The 25910-nt window shown below is 42.7% G+C and overlaps 1 protein-coding gene across 1 annotated transcript in view; it reads left to right on the top strand.

Annotated features, from left to right (window-relative positions):
• Positions 1 to 25910, top strand: part of MTCL1 (microtubule crosslinking factor 1) — a 204170-nt gene that overhangs the window by 168497 nt on the left and 9763 nt on the right. The window contains 3 exon segments of the mRNA XM_045290812.1: positions 13342 to 13638; positions 19658 to 19689; positions 23142 to 24705. Coding sequence (XP_045146747.1) covers positions 13342 to 13638; positions 19658 to 19689; positions 23142 to 24705 — 1893 coding nt within the window.

Genomic DNA, 25910 nt, shown 5'->3' with positions numbered 1-25910 from the left:
ACGTCGGACAGTGTAACTTATGACAAAACTATAATAATTTATGAATTATGAAGGGTTCATGGGGAAGGGGGGAGTGGGCAGGGTGGGGGAAAATGAGCAAATGATATCAAGGGCTAAAGTGGAAGGCAGGTGTTTTGAGATTGATGAGGGCAACAAATGTACATATGTGCTTGACACAATGGATGTATATATGGACTGTGATGGGAATTGTATGAGCCCTCAATAAAATAATTTTTTAAAAAAAGAAAAGAAAAATCCCCATCCTACACCAAAAAAAAAAAAAAGAAGAAGAAGAAAAAATGTGTAATATATGTCCTATTCAGGAACTTCAATGCTGTGATAATTATTTGAGGGAGAAAAACTGGTGTTACTAACAGCTCCTTTTAAATTTTTCATAGAACACTGTTGTGTTTTTGCTTTTGGAGTTTTAATACATTTGGTTTAAAGTATTTTTAAAAAAAAACAACTTGGTGCCAAATCTGGAAAGTTAAGTAAAGCAATTACAAGCTTTTTCTGTAAGACAAAAAATTAGCTAATGTATGTACGTGTGTGTAGCTTTGTCTTTTTTTTTTAATCAGCTCGTGGGTTACTTGTTCATTTAACTTTTAGCTACACATGCCATGAGTAAATAAAAATGCAGTTGAACATTCTTTATAAACTATTTGATAGTGTATGCCTTCAAAATTTGACTACTTGGTAAGCCATGGAACCTTGACTGTGATAATCTAGTACAGATTGTGAGATAAAAGTGGCACTAAATCCATTTTCCACTTTTACAACACATGCTTCATGCTTATCCAGTGTGGTTATAGCCCCACATAATGTCTGTGCCAAAAGGCATTTTATATGATGCTGGACTGGGGACTTGCTGCTGATAACGCAATGCATCCCATCTTTTGTATCAATCCAGGTTGGATTGTATGGAGAAACACTACATTTTCCCTCAGGATTGACAGGCATCTAAGACTGGGTCGGACTGTGTGCTGTGTTTAACAACACTAAAGGAAAGCTTATACTAGCGGGCTCTTTCTAGTAACTCCCTTACTACAGTTGCCTTTGCCGCCCGAAAGGCCCTTCGTCCACAACCTGTTTGCAGAATGCTCTTTTCTCTTTCGACCATTCTCAGTAAAATGACACTGTTGATGGTTTATTGTTTGCTGTAGTATTTGAAATGTGAATCTTCTGCTGTATTTGCCTTGAAAGTTGGTCTACTGTCAGGTTCTACTTGACAAACAAGGATGTTGCCTCCTAGTTTGAGATGAATGCCTTAGGAAACCTTCCCATCCTCTACAGCCCCATTCTTCCATAACAGTACCCCCAAAGGCATCTGCAGAGCAGGGACCTGCTGCCAAAGCTCCTCTAATTCATTCTGAGGAAACCTAACACTTTCCAGCTTTAACGCAAGCTGCTCTTGGCCTCTTGGATCTATTTTTGAGCTCCTACTTTCCCGATGAGCGCACACTGTTTCCCAGCTCTCCTCTCTAGTCGTTCCTGCTGCTGCTTTACTAGCACTCTCAGCACATTGACAGCTTCAGATGTGATTCTTGCACTTTAAATCCTTGCCCAAAATAGCTTGGAGATTTAGTTGAGACTAAATTGTGCTGACATTCATTAGATGAACACAGTAAAAAGCTTTCCTTTTCCTTTGCTTCAGAAAGCATTGAGCATCTTTTAAAAACCGTGCCTTCGGCAAGGAGTGGCGGCTGGAAAGGATTCTATTAAGACCTAGAGCACTTATTTGCTCTCCAAGATGACTGTGAGTCCACCTCAGACACCAATGCTTAAACACCAGCCTCTTGGATTCTTCTGCCCTCATAAATTCATTGCCACATAGTTCATTATGACTCACAGCGATCCTGTAGTGCAGAGTAGAACTTCTCCCTAGGGTTTCTGAAGTTGTAAATTTTTTTAAAGTTATATTGGTACATAACCTACATATCATACAATTCAATTGTTCAATCATATCAAGAAGAATTGTATAATCATTACCACAATCAATTTTAGAACATTTTCTTTCTTTATCCGCCCCTAAATTAAATCACCTTTAAAATGAGTTGTATAATCACATTCAGTTCTAGTGTTCTCTCCCCCTCCAGACTTCATTGTTTACTCCTGAAATCCCCTCACCCTCCCCATCCCTCCATCCCCTTCAAACCCTTGCATCAGTTATTATCTCTATGCCTCCAATCCTTCTGTGCTTCACAAACTGGTAAACCCAACAGAAACAATAAAGAACAGACAGGAAAGCGGCCATCCAGCTCAGAAGCAACAAAGCCCACATGGAAGAAGCACACCAGCCTGAGTGATCATGAGGTGCCACAGGGTCAGTTATCAGGCATCAAAGAACAAAAACTCATATCATTGTGTGCTCACCTCCCTGATACGATCGCTGAAGACAAATGGGTACATAAGCAAATGTGGCGAAGAAGCTGATGGCGCCCAGCTATCAAAAGATATAGCATCTGGGGTCTTAAAGGCTTGAAGGTAAGTAAGTGGCCATCTAGTTCAGAAGCAACAAAGTCCACATGGAAGAAGCACACCAGCCTGTGTGATCACGAGGTGTCGAAGGGATCAGGTATCAGACATCATCAGAACAAAAAATCATATCATAGTGAATGAGGGGGGAATGTAGAGTAGAGACCCAAAGCCCATTAGTACACTACTGGACATCCCCTTACAGAAGGGTCTCAGAGACAAGATGAGCCAGTCAGGGTGCGATGTAGCAACGATGAAACATACAACTTTCCTCTAGTTCCTAAATGTTCTCCTCCCACCCCCACCCCACTATCATGATCTCAATTCTACCTTACAAATCTGGCTGGACCAGAGGATGTACACTGGTACAGAAAGGAACTGGAAACACAGGGAATCCAGGGCAGGTGATCCCTTCAGGACCAGTGGTAAGAGTGACGGTACTGGGAATGTGGAGGGAGGGTGGGTTGGAAAGGGGGAACTGATTACAAGGATCTACATATAACCTCCTCCCTGGGGGGCGGACAACAGAAAAGTGGGTGAAGGGAGACGTCAGACAGTGCAAGATAAGACAAAATAATAATTTGTAAATTATCAAGGGTTCATGAGGGAGGAGGGAGCTGGGAAGGTGGGGAAAAATGAGCTGATGCCAGCAGCTTGGGTGGAGAGCAGATGTTTTGAAAATGATGAGGACAATGGATGTACAAATGTGCTTCACAATTGATGTATGTATGGATTATGATAAGAGTTGTATGATCCCATAATAAAACGATTTAAAAAAAAACCAGAAGGAAATAAAATGGTAAGGATAAATCAATAGTAATATAAAAGAAATGCAATGAGTGCAAAAGAAAAGACCACCATCAATATTTTAAAAGCCTGGGAAGAAATGTGGCTATAGGGGATATACCATCAGCTTAATCTTACTAGATACTCTGCAGATGGGTTTTGGGCTCCCATTGTCTTCCCCAAATTGGGCGTTCACAATTTTAGCTCTGATACTTTTCCCTTTGTCATATTTGAAGTTTGTTATTGTCATCTTTGGATCACACAAGCTGGTGTGCTAATTCCATGTGGGCTTAGTTGGCTGCTCACTTAGATGGCTGCTTGTTTGAATACAAGCCTTTAAGACCCCAGGCACGATGACAGTTTTTATAGCAGGACACCATATGCTCTCTTTATGACACTTTGCTATAGCAGCCTTGTCTTAAGTAATCATTTCATGAAGGCGAGTATTGAGTAGGGCCATGTTATCAGAACTAACTCTTCTTGGAATGGGGCTAGAGTTAAGTAGGAGCCTAGATCAATCCATTGTCCCTGGAATATGCATGGCTGAGGTTTACTTTGGCTGTTGTCTTATGACAAAATCAAACCTCCATAGACCCCAGCTACCCCAGCACCAAAAGCAAACCAGCCAGCAAACAGAAAATCAACCAAAGGAAAAAAAAAAACAAAACTAAAGGCAGGAGAACAAGAACCCATAGAAACACAAGAGTACAGCATGGTCAGTCATCCCCCTGAGGAATAAGGCGATTGATTACATTAATAACATCCCTTTTCCCAGTGGCACAGGACTCCAGACAGGAGGTATGAGGTGTCTATGTGAGTATTGGTCAACCTTGAATTGTTGCTTTATACAATTCAGTCTCCCAGTCTGTTGAGCTCTGTTCACCTATGTGTGGGGCTTGGTGCCACTGGGAACCTTCCTGGGTGAGTTCTTCCAAGTGCAGATCTCCCTACCCAACAGACCCAAACCTGTCATGTTGCTGAGAGGGGACATCAGAGTACTAAATACATGGTGACTCTCGGTCCCTTTCCATTGGACACCTACGAAGCCAGGGGTTCCCTCCACAGTCCCATAACCACCACTTCCACAGGTGGCCAATCTCTGCTTCTTCTTGCACCCCAACCCCCCAGTCTATAGTCCAAGGGTGCAGGCAACTTCGAGGCAGGGCTCAGTTCACTCAGCTGGATCTCTATGTTGTCTTTATGATATAGTCCCTGCTATGCTGCCTGCACAGTCAGCATAGCCAGTGCTGACTGGTACCAAGGGTTGGTAGAAATGTATTCGTAGAACCTACCCAGGAACATAAAATCTGGCCCATTGTCCCCCTAGGTTCCCTATAATCATTGTTTAACACCTCTTCCCAATGTGAGGTTATTTCTCCCCAATCACCCACCATACTTACCAACAGAAATATCAGCATCTCCTCCAAAATGTGGATGCTCCCATATGCCTGTTCTGAACTTGGTTTTCCAGCAAGGATCTCCTTCCATTGCTATGAGGCAGGGAGGGGGTGTCATTGACTTACCCCCAGCCTTGTCTCGATGTTGTATAGCCTCAAGTGGATGCTCATCTTCCATTTTCCACCTTTTGAAGGAGTGACCCCAGATAATGTGAGGTCTCCTCCCACAAGTGGGCTCTTGTGAGGTGTGCAAGGGGGAAGTGATATATGATCACGGCCAGTAGGTAGAGTTCTCCCTGTTTGTTCAGAAATTAGTCCCTAAGATTTGTTTAACTGATGTTCCTTCTTATAGTAGTAGACTCAGACCATATTTAGTAGTATAGTATACTACTACATATAGTAGTAGACTCAGACTCAATCCTTTTGTGATTGACTTACTTCACTTAGCAAAGTGGTTTCCAGGTCCTTCCATGTCACGTAGTGTTTCATGCTTTCATCACTGTTTTTCAGGAATGCATAGTATTCCAGTGTGTATGCACCAGAGTTTCTTTGTCCCGTCTTCCACTCTTGGGCATTTGGGCATTGTGAACTGGGCTGCTATGAGAGCATACATCCACTCGTGTTGTGTCTCTGATTTTGTAGGGTATATTACTAATAGTGCTATTGCTGGATTGTATTTCACAGTTGCTTTAAATATTGACATTGTTTTCTTCAGTGGCTATATGTATTTACAAGCCCACCAACAGTGTATATGAGTTCCAATCTTGCCGCATCCTCTCCAGCATTTGTTGTTTTCTGGTGGTGTTTTTTGTTTGTTTGTTTGTTTGTTTTTAATACGGGCTAGCATTGTGGGTACAAAGTGGCAACTCATTGTGGTTTTAATTTGCATGTCACTGATGGTTAGTGACCATGAGCATTTTTTTCATATGTTTTTAGCCATTTGTACTTCATGTTTGGTGAACTCTGTTCATGCCTTTTTCTCATTTCTTACTTGGGTCTCTTATTTTCTTATTGAACTGTTAGAGAGTTCTGTATATTTTGGTAATTAGCCTTTTGTCCAATGTGTCATTGGTAAAATTATTTCCCCCAATCTGTTGGCTCTCATATCACTCTCCTGATGAAATCTTTTGACGTGCATATGTGACGTGAGTTCAGCATGTCACAGTCATCTATCTTGTCTTCTGCTGAGTGTGCCTCCTCCATTATACTTGGTAGTCTATCTACGCCCTGAAATAGGGCCCTTACATTTGTTTCAGCCTTCTCCTTGATGATCCTTAGAGCTTGGGGTTTATATTTAGGTCTTTAATCCGTCTTCAGTTCATTTTTGTGCATGGGGAAAGGTATGGGTCTTGTTTCAATCTTCTGCATATAGAAATCCAGTTTGTCCAACACCATTTGTTGAAGAGGCTGTCTTTCTCCCATTGGATCTTTCTAGGTCCTTTATCAAAGATGAGATGGCTGGAGGCTGATGCATTTATAGCTACGTCTTCTATTCTGATCCATTGGCCTATGCATCTCTTGTTGTACAAGTACCAGGCTGTTTTGGCTACTGTGGCTATGTATTAAGTTTTTAGTTCATGCAGTGCTAAGCCTCCTACTTGGATCTTTTGCCTGCCTATATCAAATTGGTCATTAGTTTTTCCATTTCTTTAAAGAATTTATTTGGAATTTGAACTGGCACCGCATTGACTTTGTAGATTGCTTTAGTCAGCATTTTGTTGGATTTTGTTTTCTCATCCATTCTGTTACTCTCTGTCCCTTTACTGGTACATTTAGTCCATTAATATTTAGTGATATAATTGATACATGTGTATCTGTTACTGCCATTTGCTTTATATGTTAGGAATTGTCTTGTATGTTGGATTCAGGTTTATGTGTTGTTGCTGCTGGGGTTTGTCATAGTACCTAATTGGGCGTTTTGTTTTTTTGTAGTGGTGGTCTTGTTTTGTGAATTCTTTTAGGTTCTACTTGTCTTGGAATACTTTTATTTCTCCATCATATTTGAGTGATCATTTTGCTGGGTACAAGATTCTGGTTGATGTGTTAGACAGTGTTCTCTAGAAATCTGAATGCTAATAATTATATATATATATATATTTATACAGATAGATAGATGTATAACATAAGAAATAAACAGTTAATTAAATTATAAAGCAATACAAATGGCTCAGTGCCACTCACTCCTGTGAGACACTGGCAGTCCTTCAAGTCTTGAGGACTGCTGGGTAGTCCTCTGTAGAGCAATTCAGGCTGTCTGGGCACAGGCAGCAAACAGCAAGGCAGGTCACCAACAGTCAGCCAGATGACAAGGTCTGACCGTCCCTAGCTTAAGAGATGTAAATTCCAATGGTGTGGCGAAACAGGTCTTGAAGGAACCTCAAATTACAACAACATAGTCCACAGGTTAGGTGTCCTACAGGTAGTGCAGCTTGCAAATGGAGGCACAGAACAAGCAAGGCAGCTGCACACTGGTCCAATGATCAAAGAGCAAGAGACAAGAAAGGCAATGCTCTCCAAGCCATTTATCTCTCCACCCTTCAATTAATCCAACATGTGTTTATTGGCCAGGTTGGCACAATAAACTAGCTACCTCAGTTTACAATTTTTTTCCTCCAGCCTCTCCATTGTCTTCTTATCTGCATGGCTTGTGCTGGGACATTATAATAGCTTATTCTTAGTATATAATTGATCATTTTTCTTCTGGCTTCTCGTAGTATTTTTTACTTGCCATTGATATTAGACATCTTAACTACGCTATGCTAGGGACTTTTCTTTTTGCGATCTTTGCCGGAGCTCTTTTGGCTTCCTATATTTTCCTCCTGTAGACATTGAGGAAAATTATCTTGCAGCAGCTCTTGGATAATTCTCTGTGTGGATTTTTTTGCTTCTTCCTCTGCTGGAATCCCTATACAATGCAGGTTGTTCCTTTTGATTGTGTCCCACATTGTTCTCAATCTTTTCTTGGTCTTGTGCATTTTTTGTTATTTGTTCTTCTTTTAGGTTGGAATCTACAGATTAGTCTTCCAGCTCACTGATTCAGGTTTCCACCTCTTCAGTTGTTTCTCTGTTCTTTTATAGTAGCATGCTTTTCCTGTGTAGCGTTGTTTAACTCTGATATTGTAGGGTTTGGTTTCTGTGTTTCTTTTTGGAGTTAGGTTACGAGCCTTTTTGTTGTTTCACTTTGTCTCTCAGACTCTTCCTTCAACTGTTACATGAGTGCAATCACCAGTCTTTTACATTTCTTTTCTGGTAAATCCATAGCCTGTTCAATTTCAGGCATTACATTTAGGTCTGGTTGAAATTGGGTCATCTGTTTCTTCTTTTATTTTGTGTGTGTGCTTCTTTTGTTTCTTGACTTCTTGGCGTTGCTATTTGGGTGTTAGGGAGCGTTTAATTCTGTTTACCCATAGAGGGGTGATGAACAGTTTGTAGTAAGTATCTGGAGAACAGTGTTAGATGGTTTTAGGGGAGCAGTCAGACTAGGTTTGAAGTGTTAAGGGAGAGAGAGAGAGAGAAAGGAATAGTAGGTAAAGAAATGGAAGGTGTTGGGTAGTGTTATTTGGTAGGTTAAAGGAATGGAGATTAGACTCAAAAAGTGCCTGATTTGCAATGATGGGGGAATGGGTACTAAAATTTGAAAGAAAAAAAGCCAAAGATTAAGGACTGTGCTAAGCTGTACCTCAGGGACAGTGGGTTAGTTTTACTGAGTTGGTCTGGAGCTCCGTGATCGCGTGACTAATAGGTCTATTCACTGTTTATGCCTGCTCCAGGATGCTGTATAGATTGCACCTCATGACGGTCACCAATAGGAAGAATAGGATATAAGCTGTTTTTGAGTGGTGGTATTAATCATAGGATGTCTTCTTGCTGAGTATAGTAATATTTGATGTGTTGGACAAGAGATGTGTTGTGACTCTGGAGGTTATAAGAGAGTTTACTGTGTGTTACTGGGGTAGGGGGTGCAGGGCCGTGTATTACTGAGGTGGGGGAAGAGTTAATGGTGGTTAGGGTAGGTGAGGGGTATATTAAGCCATCTATCAGAGCCACTTAACAACCCTGTATGTTACATAGGGAGAGTGCAGCCCTTCTGTTACTGTGTTTGTGGTAAAAGGGGTAGTCTGAGTTTTTGCACAAATCAGTACTTTCTGCTCTTCGAATATGGTCCCAGGATGGAAATAGGCTATTGGAGTGGGGGCCCAAGGTGGCAGGGAGGGGGAAATTCCAATCAGGAGGTGATCCTGCAAAGGATAGTGAGCCCCAGGGTCCACCAGTTGCCTAGACAGGGGAGTGGGGAGCATCTGAGAAACCCAGGAATGCTGGGTTCCAGTTTCTATGGTAGGAAAGAGTTTCGTGGTTTCTTCCTCAAAAGAAAATAGGAACAAATCCAATATACTCTTGGAACCCACAGTGGGTTCAAGTTGGGCTCCTCTCTTGCTGGGGCTAGATCCCTTTAGCATGAGCTGGGTGTATGTCTGGAGAGCACACCCTTGCAAGGAGGGGAGGAGCGGGACTCTAAAGGAGTAAAGCTATGCAGTCTCTGTTCTGTGGGCTTCTGCACTCTAGCATCCATTGCTCTCAGAGGTCCGCAGTGATGTGGGGCTGCACTTGGGGGAGAGTCTGGCTTGGGATATTCCCTCATGCTGGCAATTCTCAGAATTAGGGGAGAAGGGAAGAGGCTGGCACTCGCCACGTAACTAACCCTGCTATGGTAGGAGAGAGGAGAGACCACCAGCTAGCGGAGAAGGGACGCCACCATGAACTCCACTACGTTCTCCATAGGCAGAAACCGGAGAGCTAGATCGGCAAAAACATCCTGGGGTGAGGAGACGGGGGAGATAGGGGAGTTAGCATAGCTAACTCTGCTGCTTTCTCCGTAGGTGAAAATCTAAGTGGGAGGTCGGAAAAAAATTCCAGATTGCTGAGAGTCTAGCTCCTACATCTAAATTTCCAGAATTGGCCTCCTCACCTGTTGATCTCTTGGATACACAAGGGAAGTTCTACATAGGGGACTCTACATCAGCTCCATCTTCCCAGAAGCCTTTGAAAATCTTTATAGGAACAGAAAAACGTATCCTTTTCCCACGGAGTAGCTGATAGGTTTAAAATGCTGGTCTTGAAGTTAGTAGCCAGTCACATAACTCACTAGACCCTCAGGGCTTCATAGCAAAGGGCTGATGCTCTTGAGACTTGATTTACCACCCAAGAAATTACTCAAATTGAGTCAGCATCCATGTCTCCATTATATCACATGGCTTTGATCTAGGCTGTACATAGGCCATGCTTATGTCCAACATGAGGATGAATGTTTAGGACACAAAGGTATAGTCTAAAAAGATATTCTTTTACATACATAAACTGATATGCTTCCAAGCGAGTTATAGAATTTCTTGGCACCATCTCAACATTTAACTATTAAAGTCATTCTGCCACTCCTTCAGGTCAAATTAAAATGTTACTGTAGTCATTCATATAATTTATTTCTTAAAAAAGCAATCTACCCAAGAGATGGTCTGATAATGCCGTCTTATGGCAAAGATCTTCCTAAGGGCGCTCTGGTACAGCTTCCTCAGGCCTTGACCTTGTTTTCTTGGACATCCTAGGACAAAGAACAACAAGGAAAAAATGCAGAGTGAAATTCACACCACAGGTAAAGGCCCCTCAATGGAATGAGGGCAGCTGCACGGCCTGCCATATCCCCTCCTGTCACAGCAACACATACCCTATAACTCTATACTGGCTTCTCTCCTGAAATATACCCTCCAGGATCTACATCCAGCCTGTAACTAGTCAAGGCAGGCTTGGTCTATGAGCCATGGCCCAAGAGAACAGGGAAGACCCTACAGTAGTAGGTGGTCTCACCAACACAGTAGTGGGTACTGCTGCGGGAAGACAGTCACTCCCATTTTACAGATTTGCTGCAATGGAGAGACTTTAGGGTATTCACTCAGCCAGCCAACCAAGAAGTCATATAAGCATGATTCCAACTCATGTCTCCCTGACTCACATTAGCTTTACTTTCTCCTATAACGGCTTAGTCAAAAAAAAACCCCAAAAATCATGTCCTGCATTTTTTTTCAGCCACGTTGCATCTTGCAACTCCCTTTTCAGCTAAATTTTAAGTTTCTCAAGCAAAATACATCTTGTTTTTCACACTAAACCATCACAGCCCCATTTGATAACTCAAGTTATGTGTAGGACCTGTTCCAAATGATCTGTGTGGAGTTAGGAAAGTCAAATTCAGCCTCACACCTTTGCTGTCACAGATGACATTCCACTGAGTGTGCATTAAGTTTGGAAGGCAATTCCAAAAGTTAACTCTAAACAAGTCGTTGAACAATAGCTCACTACCATCAAGGCCATGCTGACTCATAGCAACCCTGTGGGTTTCCAAGATTGTAATTGTTTATGGATCTAACCCCCTGCGAAGCTGCTGGTGGTTTCTAACTGCCAACCCTGTGGATCACAGCCCAACATGTAACCAGTTCACAATAGGGCTCCTGGTTATTTAACAATATTATATTTAAAAATAACTACAGGGATTTCTCAGTTGTAGAACTCAATTCATTCCCAACTTCATGACAGAACACCAAAAAGTTATAGAGCTGGACAAATTTTTCCCTTTAGGTAATAATGGAAAACCAAATAACTGATTCTTAAGCCCAAAATTTACACTTAAAAATTTATTTTTCCAGGACTTTCTATCACTTATCGAGGCTTTTAGCCGTCTTGCATATCACTATCTCGCTGTCACCAGCGAGTTGGTCCTGATTTATCCAAATTAACAGTAACTTTTCAATGTCTTACATGGTCTCGGTCTTTGTTTTGTGGGTAACAATTTTACCTTTCACTACCTCAGTCACTCTCATCGCATTTTTTTTCCAAATTACTGATATTGTTGACTTAGCCATGTGTTGTATTCAGCTACCAAATCAGATAGATGGCGACCTGATTCAATTTCACAGTGATTTCGTTAACTCTGTCAAGGTTCTCATAGTTTTCCTCTTAGCTTCACTGTTGCTACACTAACTTTCTTTGGAACCAGGGTTACGATATTTTATGCAAATAAAAAGCACAGTGACAAATGTTTTAACACAAGCATGATATGTTGGCTGAGGGAGAGTGACACCTGGACTGAATTGTCGCCCCTTTGTGTCGAAGGTGAGACACAATGCAAGACTCACTCTCAGCTTGTACAAGTTTTTCCAAGTTGGATTTTCTGTTCAATTATCCAGCAAAGTTAGGAACACTGAGCAGCTTTTCCCCCAGTTTTGCTGACTAAGTAGTGAAAAGTTCGAACTCGGAGCTATTGGACAAATGCTATAAATATGTAGTTCCCATGACCATGGCACTCAAAGCTGTATAACATGTGTATTCTAGTCTAAACAAGCTGAGTACACTTGTGCTAGATAATAAAGATTTTCCATTTGCAGATAAATTTTCTAACAGGGATCAGGTATAAGGCATCATCAGAACAAAAAATCTTACCATAGTGAATGATGGGGGGAGTGCAGAGTGGAGACCAAAAGCCCATTAGTAGGTCACTGGAGATCCCCTTGCAGAGGGGTCTCGGGGAGGAGATGAGCCAGTCAGGGGTCGATGTAGCAACGATGAAAAATACAACTTTCCTCTAGTTCCTAAATGTTTCCTCCGTGCTCCCACTACCATGACTCAAATTCGACCTTGCAAGTCTGGCTAGACCAGAGGATGAACACTGGTACAGATAGGAACTGAAAATACAGGGAATCCAGGGTGGATGAGCCCTACAGGACCAGTGGTGTGAGTGGCGAAACAGGAGGGTGGAGGGAGAGTGGGTAGGAAAGAGGGAACCGATTGCAGGGAACTATATGTGACCTCCTCCCTAGGGGATGGACAACCGAAAAGTGGGTGAGGGGAGACGTCGGACAGGGCAAGATATGGCAAAATAACAATTTATAAACTATCAAGTGCTCATGAGGGAGTGGGGAGCGGGGATGGAGGGGGAAAATGAGGACCTAGTGCCGGGGGTTTAAGTGGAGAGAAATTGTTTTGAGAATGATGAGGGCAATAAATGTACAAATGTGCTTTACACAGTTGATGTGTGTATGGATTGTGATAAGAGTTGTATGAACCCCTAATAAAATGATTTACAAAAAAAAGAAAATCACAACCAAAAAGAAAATTGATTGTGTTAATGATTGTACCACTCTTGTTGATATGACTAATTACTGAATTATATGATCTGTGGATGAAGTGCCAATAAACGTGTTTAAAAAAGCAAACAAACAAAAAAAGACTGTGGGGTTAAAAAAAATTTTTAAGCATTTGTAACTACTACCAAGAGGTTGATTGTAACAACCTCTACCTACCAATCTAGAGGGTGGTGGTTCTAACCCACCCAACAGCAATACAGAAGAAAGGCCTCGCAACCTGCTTCTGTAAGGACTATAGTCAAGAAAACCTATGGAGCGGTTCCACTCTGTAGCACATGTGGTTGATATTCATTGGAATTGACTCAAGAGCAAAAGATATGTGACATATGGTATAATGTGTCATATTATGTATGACATTTAGAAATTAAGGTCAGTCTCTCAAAGTCTTTCAAGTTTATCCTTACATAATTTCAAATTGTGGAAAAAATATGGCCTTAGGGAGAGCAACAGGGGAAAGTATGAGGATAATTATTTTCCCTTTTACTACTTTCAAGTTGCAGAAAGAAAACAGTCCCCGGAAAGGTGGCAGTTTCCTCTGTGAGCAGAAAGAAGGCAGCCCTTGCCCCTTCCCTGACCAAGGAGGCCTCTGTGTACCTGGAACCAAGGGCATGTGGCCCTGCACCGATGTGGAATCCATCCCCTTTGAAGACCAGCCATTGTCCAAGTTGAAGGAGTCGGACAGGTGTTCAGCCAGTGAGAACCTCTATCTGGATGCTCTGTCACTAGATGCGGAGCCCGAGGAACATCTGCCCCGAAGACGGGACCGAGAGTTCAGGAACCGCCTACCTGAGGTCAGCATGGCTATTCCATTCTCATTGTTTCTTACAGCATGTAGAAGTTGTACTGAAACCCAAAATGCTAGGTCAGGCTCTCCCTTTCTGGCTTCCAAGTATCCCAACCTCTCAATTTAGTAAAAGTGAAATCTTCTTACTGGTAGGATTTTGCATGTGGCCTTCATTGTAACCTCCTGTGTGTTCTGTGATACTTGATTTTGTTCCTTTTCTCCATTCTTGTTTAGAAATATGGAGGTTATACCCTGTTTAGAAGGAAGGGTGTCACAAATAATTGTGTCCAACAAAACATATGATAAGTAAATTATTTGGGGAAGTGTATGTTTTCCATTTTTCTAAAATCATAATAGCCTTCTAATTATAAAAAGTGAGTAGCCCAAAAGTTTTATATATATATATTAAGGAAATAACCCAACAGCTTGAAGAAGCAAATTTTGCTAAACAATAATACATTATAAATACACTGATATGATTAGGTTCCAAAGACCAGATTGTTACTCAAACATTGGCATTATGTGAAAATGGAAGGTTTTTTGTTTAGGCTTATTTTTCAGACCATGTGATGAATTTTTTAAATAGATAATATGATTATATAAATAATAATAGCTAAGACTTAATGATATGCACTCTACTGTGATGGGTCCATTTATGGAGTATTATTCTGAAGAGAAGGACACTTAGAGCAGACAGAACTGGATAAAGCTTGGCTGTGTGAATGGAGGGCCTTCTTTCTGTGTTGGGTCAGGGCTTCCTTTACAGAGTCATCTCCACTTCCACCCTTGTAAGCTCTGCATGCAGGATCCAGAGCTTGCTCTGTGCTTTGGGTCTGATGGAACATCAAAGTTTCTTGTGAGGATGCTGGGAGCCTGACTGTGGACCTCAAGTGACACGGAATCTGAGAACCCAGAACAGACATCCACTGGCCACCAAGACAGTAGGCCACATGCAACAAATGGCTACAGGGCTCCTGCAGGCAGGGGAGAATGGAGGACATGGGCTGAGGGTGAGGGAGGGGAACAGGTTGGCCAAGCTTTTAGGGAGAGGAGGCCCCACAGTCATTGTTGCCATGCCCAACACCTTCTTAATGCATAAAATAGATTTTTTTTTTAAACTATGGCCCTCAATGGAAAATGTCAGATAAAAAGAGAAAAGTGAGGAATATGAAAAACAACGAAGCCACACTCACTGCAGAGAGCCTCACTTTGTCCTGTGGACCACTGGTGAGATTTAAACCACCTTCGTGGTTAGCAGCCCAACCTTTACCCGAAATACCACCAAACAAACAAAAACAAACTTACTTCCATCGAGTTGATTCTGATTTATAGTGACCATACAGGACAGGGTAGAACTTCCCCCTGTGGTTTCTGAGATTGTAACTCTATATGGGAGTAGAAAGCCTCATCTTTCTCCCCTGGGGTGGCTGGTAGTTTAGAACTTCTGACGTTGAGGGTACCAGCCCAACCAGCACATAACCACTATACCACCAGCCACTCTTTAAAAGCACCACGGGCATATTATATTTATGCAAATAGAAATAGACCCAACAATTAGAGACATTACATAAGTGTTATTATCAAATGTGAGCTAAGCTATATGCTGTAATATCCTCAGCTTTTTGTTAGAGTTTTTTTCCTGGTTATTCCATTTTTAAACCAGATTTTTATAGTTATTATATCTATGATTTGATCTCCCAGACACTGAACAGAATTAGAAGAGTTCATGTCAAATTGTTTGTTGTTGAAATATGTAGATAGTCACAAGTCCTATGTGACTATCCTAATCATATGTATTAGGTTGAATTTAGGTAGTCACAGTAATTCTTTATTGTCTATCTTTTGGCAGTTCCATATAGTTCAGTGGAATAACCTAGGGAAAGTAGGATCAGGTAAAGAGACAGGTACAAGCATGGACTTCATACTTCATGGCAGAGACAGTTGGCATGCTCACATCGATAGTTAGGTTTATTGTGCCAACTAGGCCTCCATAGGAACATGTGGGCAGAGTTTAATTAGGTCGTAGCTTGATTGGAGGACAACTGAGATAAATACTTTCCATGATTGGCATCCCTGCTCTCTTCCTCCCTGGTGATCAGACCAGCATTATGATGCTTGAGCGAGTTCTTTGCCTCAACTATGTGCTGTACTACCTGTGGGTTGAGCCTACCTGTGGATCATGTCACTAAAGTTTGAGGCTCCTTTGAGAACTGCTTTGCCATGCAGCTGATGCATATATCACCTGAGCTCAAGGCTGGTGGATTGTGTCACTGTAAATACATCACTTGAATTCAAGATCCCATCAGGGCCTTCTTCACTAAGCTGGCACTACTGACTGTTGCTGGCCCCACCCTGCTGTCTGCTGCCTTTGTCTGTCTTGCCTGGAGACAGACTCCCCTTTCTGCTTCCTCGACCTTGGACCAGCAGCCCGAGTGAGTTGAAGGACCTTCAGTATATTAACTGTTTCAAAAAGTGAGTTGAACTGAGCACTCTGTACTGCTGTGTGGACTAATTAGCCCTTACATTCCTTCTTGCTGTTATGTGTTAGTCTGTGTAGACTAGAGAAACAAATTCATAGACACTCATATGTGTATAAGAAAGAGCTTTATATACAAGAGCAATTGAATATTGAGAAAATATCCCAGCCCAGCCCAGATCAAGTCCATAAGTCTGATATTAGCCCATATGTCTGATACCAAACTATAAATTTCTCTTCAGAATCGCACAACATATGCAATGATGCCGAATGCAGGAAGTTCACAGGTCAGTGGGTGGACTGTCTTGTGGATCCAGTGGTTATGGAACCATCTCAGGGCTGACAGGGGTCTCCACATGGCTACTTCAGCTCCAGGGCTCTAGTGTAGCTCCATGTGTCTTCGCAACAGGAATGTCTCGCAGGGAGTGTGTGATTGTCCAGCTTCCAGTGAGCTATTTATCTCTGTGGTGCCTCCAAATCAGATCATCAATTGTGACCTGATTGACAGGCTAAACTCTACCCCTTCACTTTGAAGTCCCAAATTGACAATAGATTATTTAACTACCACACTGTATAAACCTTTTATACACTCCCTAACGGGAAGTATGCGTCTTACTACTTACTATCCCCTGAGATATATTTGTGTTACTGGCAAAGGCTTTTTTGGCTGTTTGCTGCTTCCTCAAGAACATGTCAGCAAAAGACTTTTTTCTCAGTGGACAACCTTGTGTTGACATTGTTCTCTGCCAACCTAACTGACACTTATTTGTTTTGTTTTTGAATTTATAGAGATAGATTTACTAAATCTTAAAAAGGACAAAGACAAACATCTAGATGAAGAAGACCATCAACACAAGACCGTGAGAGTGTTCTGTGTGTGTGTAAAAAATATATATTCAAACATTTACCGGTTCAATAATCGCTTTACATATAATTCGGTGATGTTGAGTACATTTATCATGTTGTACAGCTATCACCAATATCCTTTCCCCAGCTACTCTGCCTCCGTTAAATGAACTCAATGCACACTAAGTAGTGACTCTCCCTGTTGCCCCTGGTAACTACAAATAAGCCTGGTCTCTATAGATTTGCCTTTTTCCATAAGTAAGATCATACAATATTTGTCCATTTGTGGCTGATTTATTTCATTGGTTGTAATGTGCTCATGGTAGCAGCAGTCAAGAAATGAAACAACATATTACATTAGGTAAGTCTGCTGCACAAGACCTCTTTAAAGTACTGCAGAGTAGGGTGTCACTTTGAGAACTAAGGTGCACCTAATCCAACTCATGGCATCTTCAATCACCTCAAATGCTTGTGAAATTTGGACATTAAGTAAGGAAGATAAAAGAACTGATGCATTTGAATTACGGTTATGGTGAAGAGTATCGAAGGTACCATGGACTGCCAGAAGAACAAACAAATATGTGTTGGAAGCAATACAGCTGAAGTGCTCCTTAGAAGCAAGAATGGTGAGAGTTTTCTAACATACTTTGTACATGTTATCAAAAGATAAGGACGCCATGCTGAGTAAAATGGAGGAGCAGTGAAAAAGAAGACCTTCAAAGAGATGGATTGACACAGTGGCTGCAACAATGGGCTCAAACACAATGGATGTGAGGATAGAGCCCAACCCAGCAATGTTTTTTTCTGTTGTGCATGGAATCATTATGAGTCAGAACCAAATCAATGGCCCCTAACAAAAACAACATTTTCAAGGTTCATCCTCATTGTAGCATCCATCAGGACTACAGTTCTATTGATGGCTAAGTAATAACCTGTTGTATACACTTAGCACATTTTGTATACCTGTTCAACTGTTAATGGACATTTAGATTGTTTCCATATTTGGGCTGTTAGGGCTGGTGCTCCAGTGAACACTGGCATTCAGGTCTGTTTGCGTTCCTGCTTTCAATTCATTTAGGTAGAAACTCAGGATTGGGATTGCTGTTCGTGAATTTGGGTAGATACTCAAGATAGGCAATTCTATGTTCCGATTGTTGAGGAGCTACTAACTGTTTTCCACAGTGGCTAGACCACAGTAAATTTCAACCAGCAATCAATAAGTGTTCCAACTTCTTCTTATGCTCATCAACACCACTTCTTCCCCCATCCCCCTTTTTTTGTTTGTTTGTTTTTTAACCAGTCTTTCTAGTGGGAGTGAGATGATGTATAATAGAACTCCTGGTGGATTAGTGGTTATGGGCTGGACTGCTCTCCACAAGGTTGGCAGTTCAAAACCACCAGCTGCTCAGAGGTAAAAAGATCAGGCTTTCTACTCTCATAAAGAATTACTGTCTTAGAAACCAACAGGGGCAGTTTTACCCTATCCTACGGGGTCACTATGAGTTAGAAACGACTTGATGGTGGTAAGGAATGCATAATAACACTGAGCATCTTTCCAAGTACATTTCTAAAAAGGGTATGGGAATTGATAAAAATAAGAGGGTCTGCAGAAAAGAAGACCCTTGATAAAATGAATTCACAAAGTGACTGCAACATTGTGCTCAAACATAATAACAAATGGATGGTGTAAGACCAGTCAGTATTTCATTCTGCTAAAGTCAAAGCCAAGTCAATGGTGACTGTTCACTAACATATCCTCTTTGGTGACATTTTTATTTGTCTTTTGCCAATTTTTCCATTGGTTTGTTTGTCTTATTGTTGCACTAGGATTTCTCTAAATATTCTGCATATTAAGTCCTTATCAGATAGATAGTTCCCAAAAATTTTCTCCTAATCTGGAGGTGTAGATACTTTATTGATAAAGCCCATTAGTGAAGGTGAACAGAGTGTGTAATTTTGATGAGGCCCCATTATTTATTTTATCCTTTGCTGCTCCTGCTTTGGGTGTCATATCTGATAATCCATCGTTAAAAACTAGACTCTGTAGTAATAGCCTATGCTTTCTTCTCAGAGTTTCATGGAGTCTCACATTTAGCTCCTTGATCCATTCGGAATTAGTTTTTCTATATTTTTGCATATAGACCTGATATCATTCTTCTTTAGGAGGAAATCACTGAAAATTCACCTCTGTGTCTATATAGAAATGTTGGCTCAAGTCTAAGGTTGTCCCAATAATTTCTATAGCAAACTTTAGATCAAGAACACCCAACCGGCTTCTTCACTCCTTCCACCTCTTACTGACAAACACACTCATAAGTACTTTACACTGACACTCACACAGGTAACTATAAAATCTGGCTTTGGAATTAATCATAAATAAGTTCTTTGAAGAAGCATAAACGATCTAACTTCCTGTATATTTATATACAAAGTTTATAGCCGGTTCTTCTCAGTCATTTGGGCACCTCCCTTGACTACTGAAGCTACAGTCCTCCTCATCTGGCTCTGGATGTGTGAGTTTATAATTGTACGTATCCAAAAGACTTAGAAACAGTAGCACTCTTGACGAAAACTTCGCCTCAATGAACATTTTAGATGGTATTGTTGTATGAAAGCAGAGCAGAACAAAAAGCTTAACACAAGGCTCCAGGTTGACCAAATTCAGTTGAGTCAACTGTTAAACTTACTTATTGTTTCATTACAGGAAGAAGAAAATCGCAAAGGAAATCTTCAAAGGTACGTGATACTTATAAAAACAATGACAGACTATTGAAGTTCAAATATTAGTTTTAAAATTCCATCTTATTGATGCAGTCGAGTCTAACAGCTTAAAATGACTTAAATAAGACTTGTGAATTTCTAATTGCTTGTTATTATTAATCTCAAAAATATGGTCTTGATTATTAACAAAGTAGGCCCAGTGTGCCCTGCTTGTGAGATATCTTAGTCCTGTGATGAATACCTTACAGGCTTAGTTGTGTGTGCATACAAAAAATGATTTATACTGTGTTTTTTTAAGAGTCCATACACACCGCTCTCTTCTTAAGTTTGAAAAAGCTCTCTCCTGCTATATTATGAGACACTTCATATATTGTATATTTGAAAGGTATCTTAGGAGAAAATTCATTTTCTTCCTGGTGGTACCCTTTGAAGAGAGCATAAAGTACTTGATGTAGCTGATGTTAATTTTATACCCACGTCCCCCCCTACCAGTCTAATTTTTTCTAGTTCTGCTTTTTCTTTACTCTCTTGATGTGTATGTACCATTTCTACTACCTGAAATGTCCTCTCTGGGCAATTTGCCATTTTCAGATCTCCTCATCGTTGGTTTTCTTATGGATTATCTTATTCCTCTCATCATTTCCATTTGTGCTCTATCATATTCATCCAGCAGCTGCACTGGTAGATCACCCGTGGACCCCTGGAGCTTCTGCTTTCTCTGGCAGCTCTCAGGCAGTACCATATAGTCCTTATGCTTTAAGGCTCTAGACGTCTGCCTCTTGGGTCAAACCAAGTTTTACTTCACACTGGCAATGTAACCTGGAATAATTTACTGAATATCTTTGCACTGTAGTTTCCACATATGGAAACATGAGATACTTGAATCTTTTGCTAACTTAAAATGTGTTAAGGGAAATGAGATAATAAAAGCAGTACTTGATACAGAATAATCATTCAGCAGAGCTTACGTACGAGTACACCCCTCCCTTCAAGCCTCCATTTCCTTATTTACATAGTTGTCTCCATATCAATGTCTCAAGTAAGGGCATATTTTAAAACACACACACCTACAAAGAGTTATCATCAATTCATTTGTGACGCATGAGAGCCCCATGTGTGTCAAAGTGGAGCTGTACTTCATCGGGTTTTCAATGACTGAATTTTCAGAAGTGGATCACCAAGACTTTCCAGTGTGCCTCTAGGGAAACTCAAAGCTCCAACCTTTTAGTGAGTAGCCGAGTGCATTAACCATTTACATCTCCCAGGGCCTTCCGAGACTTCTGTGCTTCCTCTTCACTGCATCTGCCTTTTCCTTTTTCTGTTCATTGCAAAATTAATCCATACTTCTAAAATCCAAACAGGATGCAACTATGCAAAGTGATAGATCAACGAAGGGGTACTCTCTCAATCCCCCTTTCCCCATGCCCTCCTGAGAGTTTGGTGCACATCCTCCATATGTTTTTCTCTGTAACTGCAAGTGATTGCATATTTTCCACATAGACCCTATGTCTTTGTAGTTGCTGTTTTTCTTTGCTTCTTTGGTTTGGCCACGGCTAAGGTAGATGCTTCTGTCCCTCAAGTCCTGGCGGCAAAAATGCAGTTTAATGAGCTAGTTCCGAATAAATGTGGAAAAGACCAGAGTTTAAGGGCCTGTAGAGCACTTACAGGCTCTCAGTGAGCAGTGTTCTGGAAACATACTATTATTTGAGATTGTCTTGCTTAGAGGCAAGAAGAGGTAAAACATGCCTGCTGAAAGCTCAAGACTTAGCAACAAATCTAGTCATTCGTTCATTCCCGTCCCTGAGCTTATCCTTCTACATCTCCAAAACACCAACAAAGAAACCACTTATTTTGCACGTAGGGAGAAATAACAAACTGTAACACCTAAAACTGCCATTTTTAATCTTGCTGTTTTACCCCAGGGGAGGCAGCCACAAGCCATGGGTTTGCCAGCCTGCCTTGTCCCCAACCCATGTTGAAACATCTGCTGCCTCTAGGCAACTAGTTTTATTGATTAGTCCACTCCAAACCAGACTCACTGCCATTAAGTCAATGCTGACTCATAGTGACCCTCTCCCCATCCCCAGGGGAAGCCCCAGGGCTTCTATTACATGATGTGCTCCCAGCGGTATCCTAATCTGGCCTCACTTTGTTCATGGGCTTTGTGCAGTCTGGGCCCTCCTAGCAGGCTTGGGTTGGTATGTGTTCCTGGGTATGTAAACCTCTGTTGGAATCAAGGGAATATGGATATATCCTGTGAGAAAATGATCCAGTGACCAGGATCTCCCAGCAGAAGTGATTCAGGCCATAAAGGTTCTGCTGCCTAACTCAGGAGCCACAGGCAGAGTCAGCCCCCAGACTTCCTCCTAGGCCACTCTCTTTGCCCTAGGTAGATTGATAAGTGGCCCAAACACTCTTGTAACCTCATCATCTTTGAGTGTTCAGTACCTCATAGTGCCTGCTGGGTGCAGAGAGAGCAGTCAGGAAATTCATGTCAAATTGAAATACATGGAATCAAAGTGCTGGTATGATGAGGAATTTACATCCAAAGAGAGTAGGTAGCCACTTACCAAAACTAGCTGTTCTTTTAGCTCTCCTATCTTCACCATCCTATGGGGTTCGTTTTCCCTCCTCTCTAGGAATAAAAGGGGAGGAAGACCCAAACGAAGGCCTGACGATACCGAAGGGAGCCGACAAGGAAGGGGAGAGCTTAGCCCCTCTGGTGTATTGGGAAAGGGCAGGTGGATTTTTTATTATTTTAATAAGAGTGGAAATCATTTTCCAAATGTTTTACTTTTTAAATTTCCAATCTGTTTTGGAAATCACTTTCCAGTCTATGTCTCCCCTTCCCTCCCTTCATCCCCATCTTCCGTTTATTCCTCAGAGACTGTTAGTACTTAAGCCAAAAGAGGGTAAGGCAAGAGGGGAAAAGAGTCTTCAGATGGTAGTTAGAGAGTTGAGATGTCCATTCGGATTGTGAGCAACTGACTAATGCCTGGAACTAGCAGGTTCATGGGCATGGTAGCAATGACCCTCTCATCAGCTGCCAGGGACCCCAGACCACTGCCCAACCCCAGAATGTTTCTCTTCTTGGGGATACTAGTAGGCTAAACATGAAGCTATTCCCCAGGATGGGTAGAAGATTGGTCTGTGACTACTCTCAGCCCCCTGTACTTGTTGCTTCAGTATTTGAGAGTCTGTTATATTAAATTCTGACCAACAGCAGGCCCCAGACCAATTTTGGGCCCCAAAAGTCTGTACAACTTCTGTTGTTCAACTCATGAGTAGAGAGCAGTGTTTTCAAGAGCCCGAGAATCATGTGTCAGACTGACTCCCTGGCACATTGCAATTTGCTGGTGCACTGCTTGTGGTGAGACCCACAACTGTGTGTCTTCATGAGTGTCAGGGAGAAGAGGGAGGATCAGGAACCCTGCAGGTTGCTCAGACTGTCTCTCCCCCTTCCACAGGGCAGTGTCCGTGACCTCCATGTCTGAGTTCCAGCGTCTGATGGACATCTCTCCCTTCCTGCCTGACCAGGACCTGCCTTCCATGAGCAACAAAGATGACACCACCCCTCCCCTGTCTCCTGATGATCTGAAGTACATTGAGGAGTTCAACAGCAAGGCCTGGGATTGCAGCTCCCGCAGCGACCATGATAGAGCAGGTCTGGGGAGGCCTCAAGAGTCTTGGACAGACAGGACCGAGGTGGGGCAAGACGGGCCTGATGCTGCCGTAGATCCGTTCCCTGACTCTTCATGGTACCTCACCACAAGTGTCACCATGACCACAGACACTATGACTCACCCTGAGTACTGCCCGAAACAGTCACTTCGCAGCCATGTGGTCGCAGAGAGGTCGGGTGTTCGCGTGCTCCACAGCCCGCCTGCTTTGCACAGATTCGATGGAGTGGTCACGGCCCCGGGCAGCGAGGAGCAGAGCCCAGGAGAACCTGAGTTGCCATTTCCCACGGGCAGAGCCAGAGCAGGGGTGGGGGAAGCCAAAGGAGGCCCAGCAGAGCATGTGTTTGGCAAGTGGCCTTGTGACTTCCCCCGACAGCCTCGGGACTATGGGGATGGCAGACTCTGTTCTCTGGAGGGCTCCCTCGGCCCCTCCCTAGGGTTTCCCTCTCCACTGCACAGCCTGGAGATGTCCAAGAACATGAGCGATGACATGAAGGAAGTGGCCTTCTCCGTCAGGAGTGTCATGTGCCCTGCAGAGCCTCAGGTCAAGGACACTGCCTGCCAGACCAATGGGTCCCGGACAGCCGGGACACAGACCATCCAGACCCTCAGCATTGGCCTGCAGACTGAAGCCCTGCGTGGAGGTATAACCAGCAGTCCCCACAAGTGTCTCACACCCAAGGCTGGGGGTGGCACCACACCCGTTTGCTCGCCTTCCAGAGGTCTTAGGAGCAGGCAGGTGGCCCCTGCCATCGAGAAGGTACAGGCCAAGTTCGAACGCACATGCTGCTCCCCTAAGTACGGCTCCCCCAAACTGCAAAGGAAACCACTTGCAAAAGCCGACCAGCCAAATAACAGGACCTCAGCAGGAACACCCCCAAAGGGCTACAGCGAGTCAGCCTGGGCACGCTCCACCACCACAAGGGAGAGCCCTGTGCACACAACCATCAATGATGGCCTCTCCAGCCTCTTCAACATCATTGACCACAGCCCCCTGGCACAGGACCTTTTCCAGAAAGGAGCTCGAGTCGGGAACCCATCTCGCTCAGTGGAACCCCGACCAGAGCTGGGCCAGGAAACAGGCACCAGCTCCCGGGGGCAGTCACCCAGCCCTCTCGGGGTTGGAGTGGAGACATTCAGGGAGGAAGGGGGAGAGGGCACCCCAATGAGGCAGGACCTGTCTGCACCCCCTGGCCACACACTCACAGAAAACACCGCTCGAATCCTCAACAAGAAGCTGCTGGAGCATGCCTTACAGGAGGAGAGGAGGCAGGCTGCCCACAGTCCCCCGAATCTGAGCAGCGATGGCCACCCAGGGGAGATGAGCAAAGCCGAACCCGGGTCCATGGAGGTAATAAGGGCTGAGTGTTCTCACCCTCACCCTGCTGACTTTTCACTTAAATAGGGTCATGTTTGAACCTGTTATACGAACTCATTCATAGTCCATCGTTGTGAGCTATGAAGTATTGGGTTTGTGGGAGAATGGAACAAGCTGCAAAAAATAACTCTGAGCTGCTCTTCAAAGAATATGTCATTTTCTTGTCTGCAGAAAATCGCAGAGGATGTTGTTTGACTCGGGTCAATGTTTACAGGATGGATGCTGTGTTTTATCTGGATTTTTTTATTTGCCCTCTTTCTGTATGAATTTGTTTACTAAATGAGTGTGTGTGCGTGTGTGTGTGTGTGTGTGTGTTGAAAAGTATGTCAGAACTGTCTTTCCCGAACGTTCCAGGCCTTGTTAGCTGACAGAAAGTGAGATGCGCTGGAGAAGGTTTGGCCAGTTTGGAAACGGACACATCTCTCATCAGAAAGAACACGTGGCAGTTTATCATGTCAAAGATCACTTAGCCATTTTGTGTCTGCAAATCCCCCTAGCAATAAACACAGATGAATCAATGGACTACATCCAAAGTGCTGCTTTAATATAGCATAATTATTATTAACCCCCTCAGCATCATTAAAGCTGTTGGCTCCCATAAAAACAATCTCATAACCTTAAGGAGCAATTCTACTGTATTGTATGGAGTCCCTATCTATGAGAATCAGTACAGTGGCAATGGTTTTTTTAGTGGGTTAGCATGTTTACAAATCAATTGATTTTGCCTTCTGTTTTAATGTATAGCCACATGAATGAGGAGACTTCAGAAAGTTTATGGAAGAATGGAATTGAAAGATAATAAAAATTTTCCACAGACTTCTTGAAGACCCCTTGTATATGGGGCTTTTTTTTTTTTAATTCCCACTTAAATGCTGGTGGTGAAAGCCACGAGGAAACCAGTCTCACATTCATACAACATGGCGATGGTGGTGGTGCCAGTGAGTCCGTTCAAATCATAGCAGCCCTGTGTACAACTGAACGAACACTGCCCGGCCCTGCACCATCCTCACAAGAATGTTTGAGCCCACTGTGGCAAACACTGTGTCAGGCTATTTTGTCCAGTGCCTTCCTCTTGCTCGCTGCCCCTCTGTTTTACCAAGAATGATGGCCGTCTCCAGGGACTGGTCTCTCCTGACAACATGGCCAAAGAACGTGAGATGAAATCTCACCATCCTTGC

Source organism: Echinops telfairi, unplaced genomic scaffold (genome assembly GCF_000313985.2).
Source record: "Echinops telfairi isolate 266 unplaced genomic scaffold, ASM31398v2 ScPeMD7_57;HRSCAF=196, whole genome shotgun sequence".
Taxonomy (NCBI): domain Eukaryota; kingdom Metazoa; phylum Chordata; class Mammalia; order Afrosoricida; family Tenrecidae; genus Echinops; species Echinops telfairi.
The sequence above is the reverse complement of the archived record's forward strand: the minus strand, read 5'-3'. Positions and strand labels throughout refer to the sequence as shown.